The sequence below is a fragment of the Apaloderma vittatum genome, unplaced genomic scaffold, assembly GCF_000703405.1.
Source record: "Apaloderma vittatum isolate BGI_N311 unplaced genomic scaffold, ASM70340v1 scaffold11132, whole genome shotgun sequence".
Taxonomy (NCBI): domain Eukaryota; kingdom Metazoa; phylum Chordata; class Aves; order Trogoniformes; family Trogonidae; genus Apaloderma; species Apaloderma vittatum.
In genome coordinates, this window is record NW_009701913.1 from 19,194 (window position 1) to 30,711 (window position 11,518).

The 11,518-nt window shown below is 40.3% G+C and overlaps 1 protein-coding gene across 1 annotated transcript in view; it reads left to right on the forward strand.

The window, feature by feature from the left end:
• Positions 1-8,866: 8,866 nt before the first annotated feature.
• LOC104281360 (DEP domain-containing mTOR-interacting protein) overlaps positions 8,867-11,518 on the forward strand; it is a gene marked incomplete at its 5' end in the record, with an annotated part of 46,791 nt that continues 44,139 nt past the window's right edge. The window contains 2 exons of the mRNA XM_009879330.1: positions 8,867-9,045; positions 10,966-11,089. Coding sequence (XP_009877632.1) covers positions 8,867-9,045; positions 10,966-11,089 — 303 coding nt within the window. The remainder of the gene's footprint in view (positions 9,046-10,965; positions 11,090-11,518) is intronic.

The window sequence follows — 11,518 nt, forward strand, 5'->3', positions numbered from 1 at the left end:
GAGGTGGGTGTGTGAAAAGCCCTCCTTGTTCCACCGGACATCTGAAACTTGCTGCACGCAGTGCAAGAGCATAGCAAGGTCATCCTCAGCTCTTCTCTGTGAATAAGTGTGAAAGAGGTGTCAGCCTTGGTACACAAGGGACCTTAGCCTGTAGCTGTTTTTGGCTCCCCAACCCCCTTTGGGATGCAACGTGCATCCAAGAGAATGGTTGTCACACAGCAGGGCTTTGTGGCACCCACAGTCCCTTCTGTCCTTGCTGCAACCCCTCTTCTTGACTCAGTGATGTAGACCTGTAGTCCAGCATCCTATTCCCCAGCTTCTGGTCTGTCCCTCCAGTTTCCTGAATGGCAGTGCTAGCAGCAATAGCTGGAGCAGTAGGGCTTGGGCTGTTTGACTTGTATTTTCCTGGTTTAGCCCATTTTGCATTTCAAAGGAACGTTCACCTCTCCAGCCATGTTACTGAGATAACAAATCTGTGTCCCATGACACAAATTTTATTGATTTTTACTGGACTCCCCTGAGACCTACACTGCTCCGTTCTCAGTTTTCTATCTGTAAAATACTTCTTTTAATGAGAGTGATTTTCAGTGCAAGTCCACAAAATTGGTGGGCTTTTGGATACTATGTTAATCCAGTCACAAGATATCTCTAACAACAGTTATCCTATGGTTTCCAGTCTGCACGTTGAATTTTCGGTGGTTTATTATAGTTTAGAGTTGGGAAGATATCCCCAAGAAAATTACTCGCCACAGTACTTACTCGTTTAGTAAGCCTAAAAATACCCTTGCAGTGAAGACACAGAAAAATAATGTGAATAAAGCCTAGCTGATGGATATAGGCAGAGATTTTTTGTTCTTCAGTGAAAAGTACATTGGTTCTTTTGGGTATTCGTGTAGTAGTATCTCATAGACCTTGACCTGTGTGCATTCACACCATGTGTGCATCCCAGCTCATCCATATGTGAGTGAGAAGCACAATTATGTTTGAATTCCTTACAGGGAAGGAGAACTGTGAGTTCCTGAGTTCTGATAGCTTCAGCCCAGAAAGCAAGCAGCCAGAGTGAGCCACTTCCCTTGTGGCTAGGGAGAGGTGAAGTAATAGCTTGCCTGCATCGTGTGTTTTCATCTTTGTAAAACCCAGTTTTATGCTTTCCATCAAGACAGAAGCTCACAAGGTTCAAGTGCACAGGCAGTTGGAAGTATTATTCATGTTTGTACACAGTTTGATTAAAAATGAAATGAAAGTGAAATGGCTTGAGAGTCAGGAAGATTGTGGATACGAGGAGAAAGTGCTGTTACAGCTGTAACCTTGCAAGATACTGAGTTTTCCTGCTTTTTAAAAAAGGGAGGTGAATAAATATTGTTCTGATTAGGTAATACGTTAGACTGCCCCCTTCACATGTTGGTATATCACACCTCAAAGAGAAAAGTGGAGGGGAGTCAGCAGTCCATTGAACATGTTCCTTTCCCTTACAGAGTCAAGCCCTAGAAAAATGCCAGTGTAAATATTCCAAAATTTGATGTAAAAGTTATCTACAGATCCTATTTACATCCACTGTTTTACCAGATCAACAGCACTATTTTTGTGTTCTTTTAAATGAAGACCAAATACAGGCTTAGATTATACATCTTTGAGGTTTAAAAATCCAAACGTTGTTTTTGTAAGCAGTGTCTAGTTTTATGACAGATCAATACAAACACACAGATCTAATTTCCTTTGCAGTCTAGAGTATTTGTAAGGGAGGCTATCTGAGTTTCTGGCCTGAATTTGTTGGCTGAGAGAGAGTCTCTGAGAGACATAATTCTGTTTTCATTCTAGACCCTGAGCCGTGCCTTTGTGTTCTCCAGAGCTTGATCTGAGCCCTGCCAGTGTTGGTAAGGTGTTACAAGTACCAGGGATGTCCCTGTGCACACTCAGTTGCAGGCTCAGTGACCTTATTACTTTCTGAATTTATAAAAAAGGACTTCATAAAAAGAGGCAGCTCTAATGTTTTATTTAAAACCACAGGGACACTGGTGAACCATTACTTCTTTGGAAGCTTTAAGTTTTCCTCTGCAGAGATGCTTTATCTGGAATCTCTCTATCTGTATTCTGGCATCTCCTCACATTGACTATGTAGCTGCAGGCAAAAAAGTGGAGATAAACACAGGGATGAGAACTGATACCAGGAGCTGCTTTGAAGACACCCTCTCTAATCCTATTTCAGATGGTGGAATTCCTTCTCTGCCACAGCTACCAGCACAGAAATATCTTCATACTATTTCCAGTACAACCGCATCTTTTAAAGGGTGAATATCAAGTAACCAAACTAAGTGATTGCAGAGCTGAATCTTAAATAGAAAGAGGAACAGCAGCAGCGAACCGCTGACACTTCAGCTGAGACTTGGCAAGCTCAGCTGGAAATGCTTGTCCCAGCAACACACACTGCATTTGCAGAGTACTGTCACAATTGCCTCTGTGTACAAAGTTTGTATCATCACTGACCTATTTAATGTTTTGGGTTTTTTGCTGACAGCAGAAGTTCAGTGAAAAGGACATTTCATGTAGTTCTGTGTTTTCCTGGGTGTGTATACATGCATACAAAACCCACCATAGGTTCACTTATTTTTTAATGTATTGGGTCTGCAGCTGACCTGTGAGTTTTAACTTTGAGTGAGAATTATAATTCTAAGTCACTGAGAAACTTTTAGTAAGGTGCCTGTCTGCCATGCTGTAGACAGGTCATACACTTATGTTTGGAAAATGGCCAAACTTTGTGACCTCTGGAAAGATACAAAACTGTTCCAACAGAAAGGGGCAATTCTGCCTGCCACTGGAGCAGCTATGAGGGAGAAGAGGTGCAGAAAATTAGGTTCTTTAGCCAACATGGACTGTCCTTATCTTTGGCAAAAATATTTTTATCTGCCTGTATATTTTTGTCACTGAAGAGGTTGAGACTTGTTTACTTGGAAATTAAATCTTTCTCTGACAGACCTTCCAAATATATGACACTTGTGAATGAATTTGAAGATGGCAGAAGCCACCTGCAACACTTTTCCCCTCTGCATATCACTGTTAATTTTCAGGTGATCTAATATGGTTTTGTTTAGAGTTTACCTTAAGATGATAAAACTAGTAGTTCAGTGCATGCTGACTGGCAGTGGAATTAGTGAACTCCCAGATTAGGCTGGGATAGTCACTGAAACCAAGAGTATTTGCTAAAACAAGGTGTAACACAGCTGTAACCTGTGAGCATGCTGGAACTCATCAGCTGCAGTTGAGCACTCTGGGCAGGACGTGCTTCATGCCATGACTAATTACAGCATTGGTGTATATGGCTCAGTAATTAGTAAGTGCCGCTAAGAATCTCCATTTTAAGTGGTCTCTTCACTGGCATTTTGCTCTTCCGTTAAAAAAAAAAGTTGTTCTGTAACAATGTGTTCTGTGATATAGGTCATATATCATATATATGATATATAATATATATCATGATACATGCCGTATACAAATATATAATGTAATACAAATATTATGTATAATTTGTATATATGAGATTTATTTGTATATATATGATATAGAAATATATCATATATACAAATATGTATGCATACATATCTACGTATCTGTGTGTATATATATATGTGTATATATATATGGCTTGGATTTTCCAAGGGCAACTCTTGCCTGACCAAATAATGACCTTCTGTGATAGAGTGACTACATCAGTGGACAAAGGAGGAGATGATACAGATATCATCTATCTGGACTTCTGTAAGTCCTTTGACATGATCCTCTGCAACATCCTTCTCTCTGAGTTAGAGAAACATGGATTTGATGGATAGACTTCTTGGTAGGTGCGGAACTGGATGGATGGTCCCATCCAGAGGGTAATGGTGAAAAACTCAATGTCCACATGGAGATCAATGTTGAGTGGTGTCTCTCCAGGATCTGTACTGGGACCAGTACTGTTTCATAGCTTCATTGATGACAGATAGCGTGATTTACTGCACTCTCAGGAATTCTGCAGATGACACCAAGCTGATGCAAACGCCATTCAGGGGGACTGGTGCAAGCTTGAGAACTGGGCTCATGTGAACCTCATGAGGTCGTGCACCTGGGTCAGGGCAATCCCTGGTATCAGTACAGGCTGGGGGACTGACAGCTCTGTATGAGCCGGCAATGTGCGCTCACAGCCCATATGGCCAGCTGTATCTTGAGCTGCATCAGAAGTATGACCAGCAGGTCGCGGGAGGTGATTCTGCCTCTCTGCTCTGCTCTGGTGTGACTCCACCTGCAGTTCTGTGTTTCAACTCTGGAGTCCTCGGCACAAGAAACACATAGACTTGTTGGTGCGGGTCCAGAGGAGGGCCATCAAAATGATCAGAGGGATGGAACACCTCTCCTATGCAGACAGGCTGAGAGAGTTGGGGCTCTTCAGCCTGGAGAAGAGAAGGCTCTGAGGAGAGCTTACAGCAGCCTTCCGGTACTTAAAGGAAGCTTATAAGAAAGATGGGGACAATCTTTTTTAGCAGAGTCTATTGCAATAGGACTAATGGTTTTAAACCAAAAGACCTAGATCAGAAATAAGGAAGAATTTCTTTACAGTGAAGGTGATGAGACACTGGAAAAGGTTTCCTGGAGAGGTGATAGATGCCCCATCCCTGAAAACATTCAAGGTCAGGTTGGACAGGGCTCTGAGCAACCTGATCTAATTGAAGCTGTCCCTGCTTATTGTGGGAGAGTTGGACTAGGTGACCTTCCAACGAGACAATTCCAGGATTCTATGATATATGCATATGTGTGTGTGTGTACGATTTGTTCAGGAAGGTTAAAAGAGGTGAATGAGTGGAGCACAATATCAAAGTCTTCATACCATATTGTCTGTTGAGTGTCAGGAATCAACCTGTTCCCTGCACATTTTTACTGCGCTTTGCTAGGATAAACATCGGGAGTATATAGGATGCACTAGGAAATGATAGATGAATTATTCAGAAAATTACCAAGAAGAGCAGGAGGCTTTTTGTCTTTTCATGCGTAGAAATCAGGACTGGATGGTGCTCTGCAAGATCTGTGTTAGCCAAGCCCAAACTGCTAGGCTTAACAGAGGGAAATAGCTGGGTGAGATATTTGGACCGTGGTCCAGTTAGTGACATCACTACTGTCTTCAGCCAGCGGGCTGGCTTTCTCTGGGATTTAAAAAGACAGCTAGGCTCTTGTACAGGCACTGCCTTTGCAAAATACTTACCCCTTGGTTCAGAAAAAAGATACAAGAAACTTCAAAATGCATAATTTCCCTGGTGTAAAACAAAATGTAACTTTCATGTAGCTGCAAGAGCAATTTTTTCCCAAGTCAGTACCTGATTCTTCATTTCTAAGCGAAGATTTTTTTCTTCCATGACTTTTCTGAATGTTGGCAAACTGCCTAATGGCCTCTCAACAAATGACGTTGTTCCTGATTAACTCTGAACATGTTTACTGCAGAGCAGGAGCAACGTGTTCTGGGTTAGTCCATTCCATGTTATGCACGGGAAAGGCACTTTTATTTGAAGTAAGAGTCCCTACATGTAGTTAATTAGGAGCAATTCCTGTTTAGACAAACCCCAAACTGTTCTGGCATGCACACTTGCAAATACAGACTGTCTTTAATTGTTGTCAGCATGAATTAGAGCCATGGTTATCAATTTGTAAATATTAAACGGTTGCATATGCGGTTCACAGGCAATTGCTCAAACACTTGAGTTCTCTCATCGTTTTCTAGGGTGTTGCTCAAACACTTGAGTTCTCATGTTTTCTGGAGACAGGGGCACTGTGGCCCCAAGTGCGAAATCTGGCGCGTAATCTTTACTACTGTATGGGATTCCATATGGGTGATGTACTGGTGTACACAGATTGTTTTCTGATGTTAAGCTATTAAGTTACAGAAAGAGGGACAACTTTTCAAAGGCTTGTTGAATCAAGGTGTGTTCCCCATTACCCCTTGTTGTTTGCCCTCTCTCTTCTTCCCCTTCTCCCCTCTGGTCAGGAGTTTCAGTGAGCTAATTCTCCTAAGCAGCTCTTGAGAAAAACTTCTAGTGAGAGAAATGTGACTGGCAACAAGTTAAATCTTTTCCAGTCATCATACAGACTAGCTCACAAAAAGTGATTAACATTAATTAGAGGGAAAATATTGAGGTCTTTTGGTGAGAAGCCTGTTTCCCAGTGCCAAGGGATAAGGAATTTACCACTTCACTCAAACATTAGTTCCAGTGAATAATTGCATTCACCACTACATTTTTTTTCCTTCTTATCCCATTTGATTTGGCTCCTGATAAATATTTCTGAGCACAGACACATTTTTAGAATTCCTGCCTAAACTTCTGATTTGCATACTGCAATATATGCTCAGTAACTTTACCTGAGGGGTTTATATTTGTAGTTTACACTAGGTACAATTTCAATTTATTGAGCTACTGCCCTTCCATATAGTTTGATTTTTAGCAGGTTTGTAGAGGTGATGGAGCCCTGATGGAGAGAACAACACACATTATGAGGTAGAAAATCTGAATTACTTTTCTGTTCTTTATTCCAAATAAATTAGGCTGGACATAATTCAGTATGGATACCATTGCTGAAGACTGCAGAAAAAGTTCCCCCTTCCATTTGGAAATTGTGGACAAATTCGTTTTTTCAGGTTTCTTGAAACTTATGTGGTCATGATCTGCTCAACTTAATGATTTCATAGCCTCTTAGCAAATTTGGGTCCAGTTGAGCAAGTGGGTGGAGATAATTGATGCATTTTATGAACATAAGCAAAAAGGTTTGTAGAGAGACACTATAAATGATTTGAGTGAAGAAGGTGGTTGTGGTGGGAACAGGTGGCTTTTGACATGACAGAGAACCTGAAATATTTTTAAGCCCGCTAACTGCAGGAGAGTCTTTCATCAGAATTTAAGACATAAATGCTCATTTCATAGAACTATAGAATCAATCATAGAATGGTTTGAGTTGGAAGGGACCCTAAAGATCATTTATTTCCAACTCCCCTGCCATGGGCAGGGACATCTCCCACTAGACCAGGTTGCTTAACCTTTCTGGGCCTCTTGGCTACTGACTTGTTTGTGGAATGCCAGACCAGTCCTAGCAAACTCCTACACTATGTTTGGACAAAGAATTTCATAGAAAGAGGTTTTCGCCTTGTATTCAGATGAACTCTGTCCATTTAGATTTACACTGATAGCTAAAAGCTGGGTCAAGCCATCTGCATCTGTATTATATGCTCTTTCTCTTGTTTTGTTCTTGCAGATAATTGTATGGCATAAGACTGGATGAACATTAACAGAATCTGGAATATATTTTAAATGTAAACCTCCATCAGACATACTGATAATTTCATGTTCTATAATTAAAACTGTATAGGCTTTTCTTCCTAAGTATGGCAACAGCTGTTAGAGCATATCTGGAAAAAATGCTTTAAGCAAAGGTATTTTAGCTCACAAGGTATAGAATATTTACTAACAATCCTTTGCAGAATATAAATGATGTATCAATATTTTTAATATAAAAATCTTCATTTTTCTATGATATTTGCAAAGCTGATTTTGCATTCATGTCATAGATTGGCTATTCCGGTGTAGTTCAAGGCTAAATGCTGCAAAACAAAAACATTGCTTTGTTACTATTTTTAGGTAGAAGCCTAAGTAAGTCTTGTCTAATGCCCTAATAGTATTTTCTTCACTTACTTCAGCAAAATACTTTCCCTTCTCTGATTCTAAAGAATAATCACACTGAGAGGAAAATTGGTTGGACTCCTGCTCTGTGCTTCTTGGGGCTCATGATAATGCTCTTTTTTGCTATCATCTTCCTCTCTAGAAAATACAGATAGATGTACCCCTTGCAATTATTATAGCATTGCTCAGAACTTTTCTGAAGTCGCTGAGGGTGTTTACAAGGTAGAATCCTGGCCACTAGCAGTATTTGTGACAAGACTCCAAGCGCTGTGGTTTCTGTACTGTCTTCTGAACTGTTGCTATAGGCATGGCACTACAAAGCCAGTATTATTAGAATTATTAATTAAAATGGAAACTAGAAAGCATAAAACAATAAAAAGCCTCTCTCTATTTATTTATAATGTTACTAATTTTGTTTGTTTGGAAAAAGATGTCCAAAAATAAAGATGCAGAACCCCAGAACCTTTACTAACAAGGTAATGCTTCAATCAGGGTCTTGCATTCTGACCCGAGTGTCTCAAAACCAGCCAGCCAACTTACTGTCAAGATGATGGGGGAGATTTTGCAGATAAATAGCATTTACTAACAGTTCCCCAAGTGAGAAATCAGTTCTCCTTTATATGGAGTAGGAGGCATTTTTTTTAAGCTAGATAACATTGTGTTGGAACAGCTTTGTGCCTGAATTTTAAATCATAAATGCTATGCTTGTTGTGCAGCTGGAGGCAAAATGCAGTAACTCAACCACCAAGGAAGAAACTACAACTGAAAAAATGAATGAGATTGAAAAAAAAAAAGAACTCCATGTCAGTGATACCACAAAATAAAGGAGTAACATGGAACATATTAGTGGTAATGTGGGAGTATTAATTCCAAATTATTGGCAGTTTAATTGACCTCCAGGAAGTATTTTAATGGGATTAGTATGCTGTGCTGTTCTTGATTTTTCAGTCTTTCCCACTGGACAGAAGAAGCACTTTTTCCAAGTGAGGGGTTTTAAGTTGCTGTGGCTTGTCTGGTGGTCGGACACCAGCACTGGCCGTGTGATGGAGTCTCTTCCGCCCAACACCTTCAAAGCTCATCCTGTGAGCAGGGCTCTGGTGCATCTGCTCTGCTCTTGTCTTCACCTTGCTGGTTACAAAGGCTCTTTACATGGAATATTCTTCTGGTGCTTTGACCCCCAGGCTCCGACTGCATGAAGAAAAAGTCATTAAAGATCGGCGTCACCACCTTAAGACGTACCCAAACTGCTTCGTTGCCAAAGAACTCATTGACTGGCTGATTGACCATAAAGAGGCCTCAGACCGAGACACAGCAATTAAACTGGTGCAGAAATTACTGGATCACAGCATTATTCACCATGGTAAGTGCAATATCAGCTGCTAAAAAGTTCTGAGCTAAATTTCATTGGCTGATGTGAAAGAGAAATCCTGCTCTTGCTCTTTACAAGGCAGGCAGGATCCCTTCCCTACCAGAAAGGGAGCATCTCCCTTGAACTGTGCTGCTCCACAAGGTCCTCTGTGACCCCAGGGCTGAAGAGGTGTGGAGTGACATCCTCCATGTCAGTACAGGGCGGGGATGTCGCTGGAGGATGTGCTGCTGCTTCTCTGCCTCCAGAGCAGCCCCAGCTGGATCCTGTCCCTGCCCTTCCAGCCACCCTCACCACCCTGCTCCCTAGAACATCTCAAAAATTCATCCAGTTAATAAAGGTCACTTTTTTTCATGTGGAATAGTTCTCTGGCCCCATCCCTTGCACCAGCTGCACAAACATTAGTGCTGGTACAGCTGCAAGAAAGTTAATTGTCCAACTGTGCCTTGATTAATTTTCTCCTCATCTTATTGTCTCTTTGAAATCAGTTCCTTTCAGCTTCTTGAAAAACAATTTACGCTGATGAGAAAGAGACTTCCAATTCAGTGGTAGCATTAAATTGCCTTTTGGTGCACAAAAAAGCTAGGAAGCACACAAACAAAGAAGATCCAAGCACTTGATTTCAAATGTATAGTATTACCCATTTCAAAAAGACAAAATGTACCATTTGTTTCTTTTTTAAGAGAAAACTGAGTGGCTGAACAGACGAATGTTGGCTTTAGGCAGGGGTCACTGTATGTGCAGCAATACTGCTGCTATCTGCAATACATTAACAGCACCTTAATTAAAGTAAGAAAGGCACATATTGAATGAGTGCCACTTCTGCAGCTTCTGCTTGGCTATTAAATTAAAATTCTGGGTTGTTATGGAAACTGGGACTCACGGTAGATAGTTAAAGATTAAAGTAATTATAGGGTATTCAAATCTGACTACTTAATCCTCTATTGAGAAAATGTCAGTAAAGAGTTGTGCAGATGCCTGAGTGACTTAATTTAATTGAGCAATAGATGTTTTATTGCTGAATGCTTGTTTAAAGCTCTAACAACCTTCAGATGTTTGCTGCCTCAGGATCCAGTTGCACACCGTAACTTCTATGTAAATTTTATACATGTTTGTGTATAAATTACACATATGGCAGGTGTTTCTTGAAAATGTTCATGTGTTGCACTCAAATGTAATAAAATAGTTCACAAAATGAGCTTGGGTAAATTCGGAGACGTTCTGCAGGATGCTCAGAGCATCCGTGTCGAGAGCATCTCCTGTGACGCAGAAGGTGTGCCCACATATGTGGGCTGACGGCTCTGCTAGGTGCACTTTGGTTGGGATATCTTTCCTACTAATTTAGGCCCTTTCTGGGGCTCTGTTCTGCATTTACAAGAGCCCATCATCATCTGCTGTCTTATAAACCTTATTTAGCATTTCTCAGTGTAGCAGACTAACTGAGACAATTTTAAGAGGGCAGAAGGCTTTGATTTTAAGTGTTCTGCAGCAAGTCTCAAGTTTCCTACAGCATTTCTCAGCTGATACAAGTAACTTTAAAAAGTTTATTGATGCTTAAATAATTGAGTGTTTTGCACTGATGGTGTTTTAAATAAATGAGTTAACAGACAGCTTTCATCAAAAGGTTTTCCAGAAATATAGCAGATGGATGTTAAAATTTTTCCTCTTTATGTTCTCAGTAATACTCACAAAACTGATGAACACCTGTCCCCCTCACCTGGAAATCTGGTTACTTGTCTAAAAGTTTTCTCTAGCCTTTCATCAGTTATTAGAACTGAATAAAATAGCATGCTTTGAAATGCAGGGGATTAGGCTCCATACGTGCTTGCTCTGAAGTTCAGCAGTGATACCTGCTAAATGTATCCTCAAGCCTTAGTATCTAGATGAAGATGTTTTTATTATTTTACATTTCAGTCTGTGATGAGCATAAGGAATTCAAGGATGTCAAACTATTCTACCGCTTCCGAAAAGACGATGGGACATTTCCATTGGACAATGAGGTGAAGGTGTTCATGAGAGGACAAAGACTTTATGAAAAGTATGTTGCATTTCATATCCGTAATGTGTTGATAATAGTACTATGGGAGGCAAATGATGCTTGTTAATCTGTTTTTGAATAGTCAGAGGCTTTTGAATCATGCAGGAATGGGTCTGGGTAACCTATGACTTTAGTTTCTCTTCTGCTTTTCCACCACAATCACTTGTGTCATTTTGTTTGAAATGAAATAACATTTTCTGGTGTTCTGGGTTCTAAATACATCCTATATGAGAACCCAAGGTAAATTTAAGACCTTGCACTCTATTCTGTAAAAATAATTACTAAAGGATGATATATCATGTAAAACTGAATCATATTATTACATCAAAATGCACTGAACAGGTGGCTATATATCTGTTGAGACTCCATATCTACAACTTCACCAGAAGGTATGTTTTTAAATAATAAGTGAAATTAATCTTCGGCATT